Below are 18503 nucleotides of genomic sequence, written 5' to 3'. Positions count from 1 at the left end.
CAGGCAAAGACTAGCCGGCCCGCGAAAGCAGTCGCCCTCCTCCCTCTTTCCGAGACCCGACCAGAGCGGGTCCCCAGTCCCGAAACTGCCCCGGCCGGCTCAGCAGCGCGCGGGAAGAACCTAGTTGTGGGACGCCCGAGGCGGGAGCCCCGCGCTGCAGCTTTAAGAGCTCGAGGCGCGCGCACCCGCGACCGGCAGCCCGGCTGCGCGTCCCCGCGGTCGCCGCGCGCCCACTGCTCGCGCGCCGCCACCGCCGCCGCGCGTCCCCTGCTCGCTCGCTCGCCGGCTTTAAAGTCTCTGCCAGGATCCATGCTCACATGTTACTTCCTGTATGGAGGCATGGCTAGTTTCCAGCCCCGCGCTCCCCGATCCTCCCCAGCTCGCGCCAGAGCCACAACTTTCAGGAGCATGGACTGAAGGCGCCCTCGTCCCTGCGCCCCTCTGAGATCCTTTGTGTTTTCCTCGGTTTCCTCCGGCTGTTCTATTTTGGGGGCTCTTCGCTCTCCCCCCGCCTCTACCCTCCCCTTCCCCGCTTGCAAACATGCCTCCTTCCTTCCCGGGGCCCTGGAAGGAGCTGCCTGCCTGAAGCCCGGAGACGCCGCGCCGCGCTCAGCCCCGCCGCCGCCCGCCGGCTCTCGGGCTCCGCTGCCGACTCAAGTTGGGGATCTTCGGCTACTCGCCGCCGCCGCCGCCGGCGGTCTCTGCCTGCCCGGGGCTCCGGGCATCGCCGCCGCCCGCCGACTCCTCGCCCTACCCGCTCGACTCGCTCCTTTTTGAACATAAAGCAGCCCTTCTCCGCCGAGGATCGTCCCCAGCGTGGCTCCGCGTTCTCGGCCACTTTTTGAGATTTTCCGGGGGGCGCTCGGCGGCTTCCCAGATTCCAGAGGGGGACTCGGGCCGCCGAGCGCGGGGGCCCCGTAAAGCAGGCGAGCAGGCGAAGAGCCGGGGCTTAGCGGAGGCTCACACCGAGGCAAGAACTTATTCAACAAGTTTACCCCCCCTGCCTTCCTCTTTTCGATGTGCGTTTTCGGACATGCGGAGGTTACTGGAACCGTGTTGGTGGATTTTGTTCCTGAAAATCACCAGTTCCGTGCTCCATTATGTCGTGTGCTTCCCCGGTGAGTGCTGACCGCCGAGGGGACGCGGCCCTGGCCAGCGCGAGGGGGAAGCGGAGTTGCCGCCGGGGCATGGAGCTCAGGCGCCCGTCCCGGGGACCCCGGAGAGGGTTAAGTGGGGGTCGAGCACCCGGGGAGGAGAGAAGGATCCGCTCCGCTGACTCTGGCGGCGTAATTTAGGGAGGCTTTTGGTTGGGGAGGGTGGAAGCAAAGAGCTGGCCGGGGAGAGGAACGGGAGGCGCAGGGGTCTATTTCTCGCTCTGCTTTGGGGGCCTGGGGGAGCCGGAGTCGGGAGAAGACTCGTTCCGCTGCTCCGCCGCTGTGCAGGAGAGCTAGAGCTCTGAGGCTGTTGGGGACAGTGGGGCCATGGGGAGGATGCCTCTGTGGGTTTGTGTGGGATGCCTCTGTGCCTTTGTGGGGGCCCTGGGTGCGTTCCCCGCTCAGGCGAGGATTGAAGGAGCTCAGAAGGGGGGATTGGATTTGTTGCTCCGCGACTCTTTCGAGGGGCTGATGTTCGTGGAGTGGAAGCTCGAGGCTGGCCGTGGAGGATTGGGGATGTCGGGAGCAACCTCCGTTTGGGTCTCGGGGGTCAGGGACGACCTCAGCTTGGGGCTGGGGCGCGGGCTGCGCTTCGGTGCCGGCGCGAGAGAACCTTCCTGGCTCGGGGACCTGGGCGCGGTGGGAGAGCAGGGAGCAGGAGGTTTAGGGAGATCCATGACTCCCCCATCCCGGGCCCGCGGCCCCCTTTGCTTGGCTGGGCTGCTCGGGTAGGGGAGTGGAGGGGGTGGGGGGGCGGGTCGGCGGCTGTGTTGCTGTTCACTCCCGGGCGGATTTTTTTCTGTCTCGAGCCCTGCCTACCTGCGTCTTTGCCTTTTTGCAGGCTGTTAGCAGCTGGCGGACCCACACCCGCACCCTTCTGGTCAGGTTAAGACAGTAACACTGTTGACCACTGACGAAGATAATAAATCACCACACGCAGGGTGTGCGGCTCGGCGATCCTCCACTTCCAGCCCTCCATCGGCCGACCCTCCTTCTTCTTTCTGCTAGGGGAGGGCAGAGGCCAGCTACCTCCTTCTTCCCTCTTGCAGCCCCCTTTATGCCGGGCTGCAGCCCCGAGCTCTGAATCTGTCCGACCCCCTCCCCTGGTGGAGGCCACGTCCCCTCTCCTAGTCGGGGAAAGGGTGGGAAGAAGGGTACCATTCATTTTAAATCTTTTGCTCTCCTAAGGACAGGGAATCCCCCGTTTTTCTGCCTTTTCATCCACCAGCTCCTGGATATTCGGAAGTGGGGGTTATCCAGAAAAAAGGAACGTGCTCTCCCTGGTCACAGCCGCCTGTCCCCTGGTGGCCCGAGCGCAGATTTTGGTGCAACGGGTCCCCCAGCTGCGTCGTGCGCCCTGGAGCAGGGTGCTGGCGCTCTTGCTTGCTCTTAGGGATTGGCAGCGAGGGTCCCCTTTGCAGGCAAGTGGGTGCCTCGAGGGACAGAGAGGCAAAGCATGGTCTTTTCTTCGGCACCCCGCTTTTCCCTCTGCGCATCCTCCTGTCCCTGGAACCGCACAGAACTCCTGCCACAGTCCTGAATCCCAGCTCGGATGCAGAGCCAGGACATGTATCCACACTCGACCCGAGGCCTGGGTTTGTCCACCAGGCTCCTGCCTCCACCGGGGGCTGGAGGCAGTTTTGACATTTACTCCTAAACACTCCCTCTACCACTCCTCATTATTTGTGTTAACCACCTGCCCCTTCTAGACTCTTCTTTGCCGTGGACTTGCCGGCAGAGTGAGCTCAGGCACACACACATTGGGGTTTAGCTTTGTAAGGGTCACGCTTAAATGGGGGCAGTGGGAAGCAGCCAGAGAGCAGTCTAGCAGCCTTGCGAAATACAAGGAATTTCTGATTCCACTTCTGGCGTTCACTTTACACTCGGGCGTACAGTCAGTGGGCCAGCCGGGATTTTTCTTTTTCTTGATGTCTGAGGAAGCCTAAAATCCAAAATGGGACCGCCAGTGATGCCGCCTGTTTCGAGCTGGGACAGTTTTCATCTTCCACATTTCCTATGCCTACCCTCTCTGCGAGGTAAACAAAGAGCCCATTCCGTAGTCCGGGAGCCAAAGGGTCTAAAAGGGAAAGGGCAGCGGTGCCCGGGGAAGGAGGGTTGTGGTTTGGAAGAGTGCCGCCGGAGAGGGTGCAGCGGCAGGCTTTGCAACCAAAGTTAAAATGTCAGAGCCGGAGACGTCGGCTTTGGGTTTTCCGAAAGTGCCGCGACGCCGCTGGACCTCAGGGGGCGCCCCCGAGCCACTTGTCAGGCTCCCGCCACCTCCGCCCGTCGGACTCGGCTGCCTCGGTGCGGTTGGGGCCGCGGTGGGAATGGGGCTGGGGCGCTCGGCTGGCAGCTGCAAATGCGCCTGGGAGCGGAGACGCTGTCTCAGCTCCATCCTGGTGCTCCTGGGGGGCTCTAAACCGCCCAGCAGCGGTGGGGACCTGAGTTCGCTTTGGGACGCCCCCCTCAAACCTGGAAAGTATTTGTCTGGTTGGTACCAGGGATAAAGATGCTTCTGGTTTGAGTTAGGGTCCTCCTTGTGACATCTTAACCAAAATCCCTTGTTATTTTGTGTTCCCTCTCAGAATCGCGCCAACTTCTCTGATAACATTTTGTTCTCAGCTCCTGTTCAGGATACAGGGTAGCTGTAATTTGAAAAGGTTTTGGAAGCATCGTCCTGGCGTGAATTTTTCTCCAGAAGATGGGAAACAGTGGCTTTTAGTCTCTCAACGGTGTGGCAGCTGTGGGATCCACATCACCATTAGTGTTTCAAGTGATGTTTTCCACTTTGCAGAGCATAAGCGTTATCTACATGATGTAGTGCATAGTATCTTGTTTTCTGACATCTTAAAAAAAATACTCATATAGAAAATTTTACGAAAATGGAGAAACTTAAGGGGCCCTTGAGAATCCTGTCCAGCTCTAACAATTACAACTCAATTTTTGCTCTTCCATTACCCACCTCCCCAATACCCCATTATTTCAAATCTTATCCATAGTTCATTTAGGCATTTGGTATATATCTCTAATCATTGGGAATTTGTTCATCTTACAGCATATATATTGTTACTTGAAAGGGTTAACATTTTGTGTATTTTATATTCTTCAGCTTTCAAAAGAAACTTACAAAAAATTTCCTTTAAGGTGATTTCTCTTTCCACCCTCTGAGAGAAATTCTTCTCTATGATTCTGGTATGTTTTGTAGGATAATTACATCTAGGAGGCTGATATTGGAAATGTTTTAGATGGATAAGCTCTGCTGTGTACCTTGGATGTGTCAAAATCGGAGGACCTGTGATTGATGTCTCTAGAGTCTCCCTCTGAGCTGGCTCTTGGTATATTTGCATCTACATGCTTTGGTCCTGGTGGCCATCCTTCATGGCCGTATTAGAAACTTGCATATGTAATATAAGTCAGCAGTCTTACTCTTGAGGGATGGAGTGAGAAGTCACACACCTCTAACTCCTTTTCCAAAGTGTCTTGTTTGAAAATGAAGGGTCTTTGTCCAGTCTTGAAACTGGATCCCTTTGATGCCGTGATGGAATAAACTCTTTTGTTTCCTTCTAAACAGTGTTCATGTCACAGAGTTGATGAAGTTAGAATATTAGTACAAATAGACATGACAGAAAGAAGTAGGGAAGTTGCTCTTGGTGGAGGCAGAAGGGTTATTGGGAAGGCTGGCTGAAATGAGAAAAAGGACTAACCAATTGTGAAGCTCTGGGCAACTCCCCTTAATTGTGGACCCATTTTCACAGAGTAAAAGATAATGTTGTTTACATGAGGCAGTACAGGGAATGCTGATGATTTAACACAGCAAAGTAAAACAAAAACCCTTTCTGATTTCATCTATTTCTATTCTGAAAAACTCCCAAGTTTATGTGGTATAATCAGTTACATATCAGTGCACTAATTGAAATGAAGCTTCTCGCCTCTCATGAAAGAGCATTTAAGATGCCCCAGAGCAATTGCTATTAGGGATCTCCTCCTACTTCCTTACCCTTCCTCCTCATTTTCCTAGAAACTTCTTGACCAAAAGGACAATCTGGACACATCAGCCAGACCTAGGGTGAAGAAAGAAATTAAGTGTTGCTGGTGCTTTGTTGCTTTTCCTATTTTCTTTTATGGTAAAATTAAAAAAGAAAACCTGAATACATAAGCAGTGTCATTTCTAAGCAGGATAAAGTGGTAATAGGGGTGTGCTTTCTGAGTTGCAAAACTGAAAAAAATTGTGATTAACACTTTAATCCTAGGGTATATCTTTCATAGAGTCACATTTCAAAAATCAGTGTATGGTAGAAATTCACAGCATCTGAAGTTATCTCAGAAGTGCTTGATCTCCCTCCCCTCCCCCCCCCCCCCCCAATAAGCTCTTGCTATGCTTTGGTTATAGATTGAACATTATTAGGTGATGGGTGGTAATGACTTGAAACTTCGTTTTTGATTGTGTAGAGAATAAAAGGCCTATGTATCCACCAATATAAAGAAAGCCAAGAAAATGTGCCCTGCCTCCACTTTCAGTTTGCCCTCTGAGAATGATTTAGGCAAAGCTGGTAACTACTCAGGGAGGGCCTCGGGAAAGTGAGACTGTTCTTCTGAGAAGAGCCTGCCCCCAACAGGCAGTGAGAGCTGCTTGTGGAATTCTGCGGCTGTTGCAGAACCAGAAGGAGGCATTGGAACCAGAATGAGGTTGCCTGGGCACACATTAGGCCCTCAGTAAGTAATCCCAGAGGATTAAATGATCTGATACCTTTGTTTGCCTGAGAAATGGGAGTGATTCTCTTGCTTGTGTAAGATCCAGGCCCAGAACTATGGCAGTGTTCTGTGCCCTCAGAAGATCAGATGCACATGTGAAAGAAAGTTATCTGTTACAGACTGTGCTTTGACTCTTGTATTTTTTAGTTTCCATTGAGGTGAGCACACATCCTTGTACTCCACCATCTTGAACCACTCTTAATTTATGTGCAGTTGTAACCTAAAAATCACTTGAAAAATGATGTATATTTTAAATACCCTGTTTATTTCTCCCTGCTTTTTTCCCTACAATTCCTTTTTGTTTAAAATTTTCAAGACCAAGGATTTGTTTATGTCTTAAAAAAAAAAAAGAAAAAAGGTCTGAAGGTAATGTAGGTGGATTTCATTTTCTAAAGTCTGTGATGACCGAAATATGTAACAGGTAAATTTGTGGTTTTTCTCCTTTGATGAGAAGGGCAGTGAGGTTTATCAATGATGGATGTGCAAGATTGCTTGAGGTAGCTAGAGGGCTCCGTGTGCAAGTTTCCTCCTGTAAGGACACCTCTAATCTGAAAGGCCATTTCCTTGGTATCATTCATAGCAAAATGTTTGGTGTTTTAACAGAAAAAAAAAAAAAATCTATGTTAGTTGGCTTGTCGGGCCTATGCAGGCTCAAAATTTCTTAGGACTTGATACGACTACTTTAAAAAACATTGTGAAAAGTGTTTTGAGGGCTGGTTAGGGGAGTGCCAGTCAGTTCACCAGGTTCTAGATGTGCCTGATTTCTCTTTTCGAAGCCCTCTTAACGGAATTGGGTAGTGTTCCTGTTGTACTGCCCACTCCAATATTCTTGGGCTTCGCTTGTGGCTCAGCTGGTAAAGAATCCGCCTGCAATGTGGGAGACCTGGGTTCTATCCCTGGGTTGGGAAGATCCCCTGGCGAAGGGAAAGGCTACCCACTCCAGTATTCTGGCCTGGAGAATTCCATACACAGACTATGCAGTCCAAGGGATTGCAAAGAGTTAGACCCAACTGAGCGACTTTCACTTTACCTTTCATTTGCCTGCTGTACTTGGGGTGGACAATGGGAGACAACTTCCACACTGAAGGAGAATCACTGTGCTGTTCTATCTGCTCATGGAAAGGAGAAATCCCAGTTCATTTGCTTAGTTATGTCTGACTCTTTGCGAACCCATGGACTGCAGCACGCCAGGCTTCCCTGTCCATCACCCAACTCCCGAATCTTGCTCAAACTCATGTCCATCGAGTCGGTGATGCCATCCAACCATCTCATTCTCTGTCATCCCCTTCTCCTCCTGCCTTCAATTTTTCCCAGCATCAGGATCTTTTCCAATGAGTTGGCTTGTCATATCAGGTGCTTAGAGTATTGGAGCTTCAACTTCAGCATCAGTCTGTCCAATGACTATTCAGGACTGATTTCCTTTAGGATGGACTGGTTGGATCTCCTTGCAGTCCAAGGGACTCTCAAGAGTCTTCTCCAACACCACAGGTCAAAAGCATCAATTGTTTGATGCTCAGCTTTCTTTATGGTTCGATTCTCACCTTTCTTTATGGTTCGATTCTCACATCCATACATGACTCCTGGAAAAACCATAGCTTTGACTAGATGGACCCTTGTCGGCAAAGTAATGTCTCTGCTTTTTAATATGCTGTCTAGGTTGGTCATAACTTTTCTTCCAAGGAGCAAGCGTCTTTTAATTTCATGGCTGGAGTCACTATCTGCAGTGATTTTGGAGCCCCCCAAAATAAAGTCTGTCACTGTTTCCATGGTTTCCCCATCTATTGGCCATGAAGTGATGGGACCAGATGCCATGATCTTAGCTTTTTGAATGTTGTTAATACTGTTTCTTTTGTTTCTAAACCAGGTAGCTATGGAAAATTGTTTAAAATACATCAGAATATCATCTCAAGCCAGTTGGTCTCTGCTATTACTGGCTGTACTGCTTTACATGAGTCACTTAACCTCTCTGTACCTTGCTTTTTTCTTCTCTGCAAAATGGCATCGTGTGAGGACCCTGAATTCCAAGGTGTTCATGAGGCTTGGAATGAGCATGCTTGCCAAAGGACTTAGCTCTGTGCATGAACAGTAAGTGCTCAATAAAGTAACCATGTTTATTTTTTGTGTATCGAAGCCAGTTGAGTAGGAGTATAGATAAAGGAGAAAACTGAACCAAAAAAACACAACTGTATGTAAAAACAAAAACATTTTCAAAAAATTTATATAAACTTGCATGATAGGTTTTGTGCCTGGATTTGCTCTTGAGGGCAAGCTAGGCTGGCACAGGGACATTTCATGTATAATTAGTAAAATGGTTACGTTTTGAGGTTTAAAGAAATGAGACAGCCTCTGTGAAGTCTGAGATACCTCCTTACTCCCACCTCAAAGGTGGTCTGTTCTTTCCCTGCTTAAAGATGAGAAATGGTATCTGCAGGCTAAAAATGTACCATGTGAATCTTCCAGGTCCTTGTGGGGTGTTATGCATTGTAGAAAGTGTTGCTTGGTCTTGCACCCTGGAATGCCCATCCCCCCTTTTAAGGCCTCTGTGCTGTGTGGTATTTAAGGAGAATGGATCTACCTGTGACTGTCATTTCTGGATTTTAGTTGTGTGCCACTGCTGGAAAGCAAGCAGTATTTGGGTGTTGCTTTTACTTTGTACTTGAGTGACACTTGAACACATTCATGCCCTTGTCTCCATATCTTCATGGATTCAGACCTGCAGCGTATACAAGAGAGAAGCACGCACCGTGTGTGCAAAACTCCTGCCCTCCAATCAGGTTTTTTCAGACAAATCCACAGGATGGTTTTCTGACCAAACAACAGAATACAATTTAAAGTACTCAACTTAGCTATTTCGGGGTTGCAGCAAAGTGACACAGTTGGCTGCTGAAATTTAGCAACTAAGAAAGAAGCAATGAAAGCATAGTTCATGGAATATGTAACACTTCCATGTAAGAAAATAGAACAACTGGTCTTATTTTTGGGTCTGTGATACTGTTTTCTTAACGAGGAGGAGGAAACAGGTTGCCAACTGATACTGCAGTGGGTATACTTTTGAGGAATCCATATGAGTTATTAGATGAATCCGAGAGGTATTTGATTTCTGACACCATTGCAGCCACATGAATTTCACAGCGTACTTAAATCAGATAAACTCATCAGTGTAGAATAATTTGGATAGGAGACATAGCTGTTAGCCATTTACCAAAAATAAAAGCATAATCCAGATTAATGAGGAAATGTCATTGACTTTCCAAGAGTCAAGTTAGTCACGAGTCATCAAAAGGATTTATTTTCAAAGCCATAGTTATTTATAACAAATGAGTTCTGTTCTTTTTCTTTTTTTAAATATCACTTTTCCTGAAGTGTTTTGATTCAGTGTGGAGGTTAAGAGCTGGCCATGGCCTTGGCTATGTCGCTGGTTAGCTAGCATGTCACTATGCCACTGGGCAAATTCCTCAACATCCTGTTGAAGTGGGGTTGGGTGGTAGTGGGGATCTGTGAGTCCCAGTTATACACACCTCTTATTCAGGAGCTACGCTAGGACCTCAGAGGTCCAGGTTGAAATTCTATGTTAATTCTATGTTATGTTGCTATGTTGAGAAAATGGCCTCATTTTTTTAATCTCTAAAGTGGGGACATTGGTTATAACAGCCCACACTCACCAAGCACTTGCCATAATCTTGCTGGGGTATGTGAGTTTTTTATATTCCTTTAATCTCCTCTGGAAGAAACCATGAATGTCCTCACTTAAGGATGAGGAAACTGAAACCAAAAGGAGGTTGTCTCTTGTTCAGGGTCACCTTTGTTCTTAGTGAGAGTAGCTAAAATATGTCTCTCTAATTGTCTCTCAGAATTATTTTGAATCAGAATGGTTTCTGTTTATTTGGAAGATGCTTTTCCTAATTCCACAGGAAGGCAGATTAAAAGACCCAGCCTTTCGTATTTCATGCTACTGCTTTTCCCATAGAAGCCAAGTACCATAAAGGCTGGGTGAAATAAAGGTGTCTTCCTGTATTTGCTACAATTAAATAAGGAAGTAATGCAATTAGTATAGGATTTTATTTGGTTACATTGAAGAGATGACCTTTCTGCAAATTACTTTAGCTTCTGAATAAGCTGATAATAACTGTGGATAGAGTGAGTTTGTTGGTGTTTTTTCTGACTCCTCTTCAAAAGAATCTAAATTGATCTAGTTTATAATTCGAGAACTTTTGTTTGGGGCGTTAAAGATGGTTATGTCATAATAATGGGGTATTATTATCATCCTATCATTTAAATGTGGGCTGCAGGCTCGAGTTATGGCTTCAGGAAAATGTCTAAGGGAAGTTGTACTTGGCTGGAGAAAGTTTGGGTTCTGGATTTTACCTCTGGAGTTTAGAACTCGCCATGGAAGCCCGCCAAGCCAGCTGTGGAATCTGGGCAAGACCCTAGGTGTTTGGGAGGTTGTCTTTCTCACTCTTAAAGAACCATTCTTCTGGAATTTTAGGGATTGTTGATTCCATACTGGATGGTTTCAGAGGTTGTGACTTCTGAGCTACGCTCGAGTCCAATGCCCGGTCCATATTATGATGTGATTTGTCAGGGGTCCTTCTGGTTAGTTTTATTCTGACAGTTGGCTTTTTAAGGCACTAAGAATCCTTTCATTATTTCTCAGACCCTGCTGCAGAATATCCTGAGGGAATTAGCAAATGGGATAGTGAGTGGATCTTGGTTAATGAAATTCCTGTAAGCTGTTTTTTTTTTTTTTTTTAAACAGGAAACCTCATTTCTCCTGGAGTCCTTGTTTAAAAAAAAGATTGGAAGTTTGCTCATGCCGATGAAGTTATGCCTGGCTTTTAAAACTTACTGAATGTGATTGAGGATTGGGAGAGTGGTGGCAGGGTTCTTTATCTAAAATGAACCACCCAACCTAGTTCCAGAGCGTGCTCTGGAAAAGAGAAACGGAGAAGGGACAGTCATTCGGGTTATCTGGAGCTCTGCAGGGGGCATCTGGTATTTTTGGCTGTATTGTGTTGAAAAAAAGGTTGAGTTAAATATTGGAGCATTTCTCATTCATGTCATCAACAAGTCTGTCCTGAATACCTGCAGCACACCAGGCACTGGGGAGATAGCGGTGACCAAAACAGGGGGAGAGTCCTGCCTTCATGGGGGCTTCTTGTAAAAATCTAGGTAACTCCTGGAAAATCGGCAGGTACAGCAGCCAAGGGCACGTGTCTTCCTTCTAGACAATAGTAAGCTGGAATTAAATAGTGGCTGCCCCTTGAGAGAGGGGCACTCATCTGGCCCGCAGTGGTTATTTACAACACTCAGCTGATCCCTGGAGGTGTTTGCCACCAGCATGCCTGATTTCTAGATTTCTACCCGAGGGACACTCTTTTTTAAAAAAAATCTTTTTGCTGTTGCTTGTTTGGGGTTTTATATTGCCCAGATTGGCTGTATGTAAATACGTATGTGTGCGCATGTGCTAGCGCGACGGAGCCCATCATTGGCTGAAGCCGTGGCGTCATTCCTGTCTGCCTGAAGTTCAGCCGTCCCGGGTCTGTCCTTTTTTGGCTTTGCAAGTAGGCTGCTGCTTGGATGCTTCATTGTAATGTGGCAGATTTCCTGCTGATCTAAATCGCAGTTGGCTTGTTCAATTTTGAGGTTACATTTCTTTCTTTTTTTTTTTTTTTTTTTTTTACAAAAGTTTCACTTTGAAGAACTAGGGCCCTTGGTCACTTTGTTGTTACCAAACTACCCAAGACGGGGATGATAGGGGAAGGCCAGGGACCACACAGTGGAATGTGAGTAAAGTAATATTGGAGATATCCCCTTCCCAAGGAGCTTCATTTTTTCACATAAAATCCCTGACCCAGTAATTTTTTCCCATGTGACACCTATGTATGGATTTCTGATACATGACAGAAGTATCAGGAATCTTAATTTTTCCAACAGCAACATAGGAAAACCTGGACTTTGGATGGAGTAGTGTGTGTGGCTTTTGATGTGAGCAGTTGGAAGGTTGAGGAGGTGATTTCTTCACCCTAATTCCAGCTCCTTTTGTCATTATAATATGCCATCGATGTGAATTGTTCTCTTATGATTTAGAGCCTGATTAGAGTCTGCTGTTTGCCCCCTGAGGGCAGGACTCACATCCTTCCTCTACCTACTGAATCCTCAGTGTCTAGGTGGTGGTAGTCATATTTGACTACTGATAAAAAAAGTGAAAGTATTAGTCACTCAGTCATGTTCAACTCTTTGTGATCCCATGGACTGTATGGTCGTCTGACCATGGAATTTTCAAGGCAAGAATCCAGGAGTGGGTAGCACTCCAGGGCATCTTCCCAACCCAGGGACTGAACCTGGGTCTCGCATGTTGTGGGTGGATTCTTTACCATTTGAGCCATCAAGGAAACTGAGCAAAATTACAAAAATTAGAAAAATTGCAAAATTACAGGACATTGTTTAAGACAGTGATACCCTTGTATGTGCTTTCTAGAAATGTCACATTGTATCCTCTTAAGAGACACATTACTCAAAGTCAGCATCTTTATTAAGAATTCGAAATGTATATAATAATGTTGTCATGGTGTTTGAAGTCCATCTTTGAAAACAGAAGCTAAATGTGTGCTTTCTGTTACTCATCACCAAGGTATTTATTGCTGAAAATGACATATTCTAATTAAAGGTCACATGTCTTATGTGGCAGCAGGACTAGGTTTTGATGGTCACAGATCTTCTGTTTTCTTCTCTTATGGAATAATTGAGGCTAAATTCTGTGAATCTGGTGTTTGTTTGCATCAGAAATGCCCTTGGCTGTAGGGTTGACCCAGAAGTATTAGGCAGCCTCATTTCTGCATGGGCTGTCCTGGTGACAGTGACAGTAGATATGTGGAATATAGCAGAGCTTCTGAGAGCTGAGTGTAGGTCTGTTGCTTGGTAATGGCTTTGGGCAGATGGATCTAGGAGAAGGACCAGAAGTGACCACTTGGGCCTGCTTGACAGGTACTGGTTGACTACCCTGTCAGCTTAATTAATCAGATACTGACTGTGCATCACGTCATTCCAAATATGCTTAGGCAGAAGTTAAGTTTTCTAGAACACATTGCTAGTCGATGCCTGCCTTCTTTCATTCCTCTCCCAACTAGTTGTTTTCTCTTCTAAAACTAGTCATTTTCTCAGCTTACATGTGTGCAAGGGCCATATGTGGAGGGTGCGGAAAATCACTTGACAGTTTTAGGCATCAGCCCCTCATTTTCTCAATTGGTCAATTTGCGCAGAAGCTGCTGAAATTGTTTTATGTGATGGAGGGTGGCTGACTCTGGCATGAGAGTTCTTCCTGAACACTTTTTAGGATGTGCTCTTTAAAAGAAAAACACCTTAGTTACTGCAGTGAATTAACCGACTTGAGGGAGCTGCTGGTTCCTGAGGTTTCTGCCTTCACTCGAGATGCTGAGTGGAGGGAAAATTGATTTTTGGAGAATCTGGGGGAACTGTAAGCACTCTGACCAGATAAACAAAGCAGTTTGTGGAAATAACTCTCAGATGCCTGGGGGACCTTTAATAGGATTTTGAGAAAATGAGACTTGAGATGGGTGGATTCAGATGAAAGAAGCCAGTGGCAAATGCATGTTCTTAGAATTGCACAGATCTGTCAGTCAGGTTAACTGGCTCAAGTTAGTGAATCTTAGTTTTGGCCTGTACTAACTTGGCCCTGAACGTACTTGATTGGTTTTCTCATCTGTAGAATGGGGATAATGAGACTTTCCGTCTCCCAGAGTCCTTGTGAAGATGGAATGAAATTCTGTATGCAAAGCACCAGGAAAGCATTAATCACATAGGACAGTGTAAGTGGTACCTTCCTTTAGTAGCTGTTGGTTAAGATTTGTGAAAGAAGCACTTGCCTAACTATACTGTCAGTTAACCCCACGCAACCCTGAGCAAAGCTAGGAGGGCTGGAGCTCGGGGAGAATAGAGATCCCCAGTTAATGAAGTAGTGCAACAGAATTGAACTTGGCTTTCTGGATGATATCATGTTCCTTCTCTGCTAGCAGAGTAGGCAGTGGATGAATGAAGGTACACGTGGCCACTCAGGAGCATTGTCTGTTGACAGTCTCTGTTAGCTAGCATCTCTGTTAGCGTGAGGCTGTTCTCATCCGTGGGTAGGATGTACATGCCTTGTGTATCTCTGTTAGTATGAGGCTATTCACATCCCTGTGTGCGTACAGATGGAAACATTCAGGGACAGTCTGTACTGTGCCACGTGTGTTTTTCTCTTTCCTGCCCTTGTGTTATTTTATAGTTTTTTCTACACAGGGATTGCAAATTGACATGTGAGGCCCTTCATCTTTACTGTAGCCATGGCAGATATTGCTCATTGATCACAGAACTCTTTCCTGCCTTTGCAACGATTGAACTGGGAGAGGACTTTAGTGCCGTCCCTGTGCTGTACCGAGACATGTTAGCCAACCTGTGAAAGTAGTATAAGGAGAGGCAGATCTAGGGAGCATTTACATCCTTGCAAATATGTTTGCTGATATATAAGCAATTTTAAAGCTATATAGCTATTTTGCGGAGAAGGCAGTGGCACCCCACTCCAGTACTCTTGCCTGGAAAATCCCATGGGTGGAGGAGCCTGGAAGGCTGCAGTCCATGGGGTCGCTGAGGGTCGGACACGACTGAGCGACTTCCCTTTCACTTTTCACCGTCATGCGTTAGAGAAGGAAATGGCAACCGACTCCAGTGTTCTTGCCTGGAGAATCCCAGGGACGGGGGAGCCTGGTGGGCTGCCGTCTATGGGGTCGCACAGAGTCGGACACAACTGAAGTGACTTGGCAGCAATAGCAGTATAGCTATTTTGAAATTGGCCCAAAAGAGCAGGTATTGATAGCAAGTATCTTGTGCAAAGGTTTCCTGATCCATGAAATTGATTAGGGCTTGTATTTGACTCACATTCATTTATTCAGGGGGAAGGAAGTCCAGTCTCTTGGCAGTGGTTACATCATATTCTAATGGGCAAGCCTTACTAATGGAGATTTGGGGATCTAAAATTAGTTGCTTATTTTTCCTTTCATCAAAGCCCAGAGGTTTTGCATCATATTATGGCTTTTGTAGGACTGTTTATATTCCAAAGCAACACCTTTCTGAATTCTTAGCTATTTAAGTAAGTGTTAAGTATGGCGTGGTGACAGCAGTTTTTAAAACTGTGACTGAATAAATGGATCCTTTACCTCTGTTGTTTATACCTGGTAAAGTGTCCTTTGTTAACTGTGAATACATTCATTGTTTCCTTTAGGGTAGCATGTTTCTCAAAATTTGAGTGGTCCTCTGATCAGTATTGTTTCTGATAAGGAAATTGGAGAGTTAGGATAAAAGGCAAAAGGAATTCTTTTGTGAAGCTGACATCAGATAAATTTGTGGTGCTCTTAATGCACCAGGTATTAATACTTGGGTGACACCAGGTGAGCCCATATTTGTTTCCTGGGTGTGGATTTCCTCTCCAGAGATCCTTCCAATGCTGTTGTTTAGTTGCACAGTCGTGTCCAAGTCTTTTGCCACCCCCTTGGACTGTAGCCCTCCAGGCTCATCTGTCCATGGGATTATCATTTCCTTCTCCAGGAGATTTTTCAGACGCAGGGATCAAACCCGCATCTCCTGCATTGGCAGATGGATTCTTTACCACTAAACCACTTGGAAAGCCTTCTACTGTTGTACAGTTCAGTTAAGTCTTATCTGACTCTTTGTGAGTCCATGCACAGCAGCACGCCAGGCCTCCCTGTCCATCACCAACTCCCGGAGCTCACTCAAACTCATGTCCATCGAGTAGGTGATGCCATCCAACCATCTCAACTTCTGTCGTCCCCTTTTCCTCCTGCCTTCAGTCTTTCCCAGCATCAGGGTCTTTTCCAGTGAGTCAGTTCTGTGCATCAGGTAGCCAAAGTATTGGAGCTTCAGCTTCAGCATTAGTCCTTCAAATGAACATTCAGGACTGATTTCCTTTAGGATGGACTGGTTGGATCTCCTTGCAGTCCAAGGGACTCTCAAGAGTCTTCTCCAACACCCTAGTTCAGAAGCATCAGTTCTTTGGCGCTCAGCTTTCTTTATAGTCCAACTCTCACATCCATATGAGACTACTGGAAAAACCATAGCCTTGACTAGATGGACCTTTGTTGGCAGAGTAAAGTCTCTGCTTTTTAATATGCTGTCTAGGTTGGTCATAGCTTTTCTTCCAAGGAGCAAGCATCTTTTAATTTCATGGCTTCAGTCAGCATCTGCAGTGATTTGGGAGCCCAGGAAAATAAAGTCATTGTATCCATTGTTTCCTCATCTATTTGCCATGAAGTGATGGGACCGGATGCCATGATCTTAGTTTTCTGAATGTTAAGTTTTAAGCCAACTTTTTCACTCTCCTCTTTCGCTTTCATGAAGAGGCTCTTTAGTTCTTCTTCACTTTCTGCCATAAGGGTGGTGTCTTCTGCGTATCTGAGGTTATTGATATACCTCCCGGCAATCTTGATTCCAGCTTGCACTTCATCCAGCCCGGCATTTCTCATGATGTATTCTGCATATAAGTTAAATAAGCAGGGTGACAATATACAGCCTTGACGTACTCCTTTTCCTATTTGGAACCAGTCTGTTGTTCCATGTCCGGTTCTAACTATTGATTCTTGACCTGCATACAAATTTCTCAGGAGGCAGGTCAGGTGGTCTGGTATGTCCATCGCTTGAAGAATTTTCCAGTTTGTTGTGATCCACACAATCAAAAGCTTTGGTGTAGTCAATAAAGCAAAAGTAGATGTTTTTCTGAAACTCTCTTGCTTTTTCGGTGATCCAGTGGATGTTGGCAATTTGATCTCTGGTTTCTCTGCCTTTTCTAAATCCAACTTGAACATCTGGAAGTTCATGGTTCACATACTGTTGAAGCCTGACTTGGAGGATTTTGAGCATTACTTTGCTAGCATGTGAGATGAGTGCAATTGTGCGTTGTACTGTTGATCCTTAGCTAATTTAACAGTATGTACTGTTGAGCCTTCGCTAATTTACTGTGAAATGTTTGTGAAGCTGTGCCGTCCGGTATGGGGACCTCCCCTGGCCACATGTGGCCATTGAGCACTTGAAATGTGACTTGTCCGAATTGAGATGTGCTTTAAGTACAAAATACACCTTGCATTTCAAAGATACATGAAACAAGTAGGTGTGTGCTTAGTTGCTCAGTCTTTGTAGGTCAGGAGGATCCCCTGGAGAAGGGAACAACAACCCACTCCGATATTCTTGCCTGGAGAGTCCCCGTGGATGGAGGAGTCTGGCAAGCTGTAGTTTATGTGACCCCATGGACTGTAGCCTGGTAGGCTTGTCTGTCCACGGGATTCTCCAGGCAAGATACTGGAGTGGGTTGTGTTTCCCTTCTCCAGGGGATCTTCCCAACCTAGGAATTGAACCTGGGTCTCCAGCATTGCAGATGGATTTTTTACCATCTGAACCACCAGGGAATCCCTGAAACAAGTATGGATAATACTAAAATTTTACATTGTCTGTTGAATGTTTTAGATATATTTTAGATATATAGGGTTAAATGTACAACATTAAGATGAATATCACTGCCTTTTTATTGTTTCACATGACTATCATAAAATTTAAAATAATACATGTGGCTCCCATTCGTGGCTTGCACTGTGTCTTCGTCGGATGGTGCTGGTCTAGGAAGACCAGCTCCTTCAGACTTTTCCTGACCTTTCTCAAGAGCATTTCATAGCCATAGTCCCTGTGTGACAGCAGCCACATCTTCCGTTCCTGCCCCTTGAAGCCATAGGACCAAGAGAGACCTTTGCATTGATAGAGCATTTCCTTCTGAGAAGCACTGTCACTAGGCAGCCCTGGAGTCTGGGTGGTATCAGGATAGAGGGCTGGGGCTTTGTGTGCCTGACTGTGAAAGGGGGTAATAGTCCCTGCTCCGTGAGGTTGTTGAAGGAGTAATTGAGGTAAGTCACGGAATGCATTTTACACAGGCCTGGCAAACACGAGGCACTTGAAAATAATAGCCATTATCGTTTTAGCTCCTGAGTGGGCATTTAGCAGAGCTCCAGACTTCTGTGTCTCCCCTTTCTGGTTTCTAGCTGGTGATGCCTTGAGGGACCTGTGGAGGGTTACAAACAGGCCTGAGTCCTTTTAAGATGCCAGCCTCTGCTGTGGAGGAAATCTAGTACTGTATAGAGTTGAGCGTTCTGATTGCATGCTTGCTCAGCAGTTCAAAAAGCAGAGGGGACCTTAGACATCTCTGGAGATTGCAGGGGTCCGCAGAGGTCTGCAGAAACTCCCTGACAAGACTGCTAATGGGTCACAGTGCCCATTCTCTCTTGCTGGTCGGAGAAGCCATAGTATCCTTCCTAACACAGGCTCCCAGGCTCTTGCATTTACTCTCCTGGGTGTTTGGATTTACTGTGGCCCAAGTTCCCATTTTTAGCCAATCTTGTACCAGATCCAAACACTGAACTCTGCATATTACCAGGGAGTGATCCAAGCTTTAACACAGCTGTGGAATTGTTGAGGTGGATTGGGTGGTGTCTTTGCATTAGTACAGTGTAGAAACTTCCTAAATGTCTCTAGAGGATGTTTGATTCC

General features: G+C 46.5%; 1 protein-coding gene across 5 annotated transcripts in view; it reads left to right on the top strand.

Moving 5' to 3' along the window:
* The first annotated feature begins 309 nt into the window (after window positions 1-309).
* PTPRG (protein tyrosine phosphatase receptor type G) overlaps window positions 310-18503 on the top strand; it is a 775417-nt gene continuing 757223 nt past the window's right edge. For all 5 annotated transcript variants that reach the window (XM_070359914.1, XM_070359913.1, XM_070359912.1 and 2 more), the window contains exon 1: window positions 310-1118. In XM_070359914.1, coding sequence (XP_070216015.1) covers window positions 1034-1118 — 85 coding nt within the window. In that variant the 5' untranslated portion in view covers window positions 310-1033. The remainder of the gene's footprint in view (window positions 1119-18503) is intronic.

Source organism: Bos mutus, chromosome 22 (assembly GCF_027580195.1).
Source record: "Bos mutus isolate GX-2022 chromosome 22, NWIPB_WYAK_1.1, whole genome shotgun sequence".
In the NCBI taxonomy this organism is placed as follows: domain Eukaryota; kingdom Metazoa; phylum Chordata; class Mammalia; order Artiodactyla; family Bovidae; genus Bos; species Bos mutus.
The sequence above is the reverse complement of the archived record's forward strand: the minus strand, read 5'-3'. Positions and strand labels throughout refer to the sequence as shown.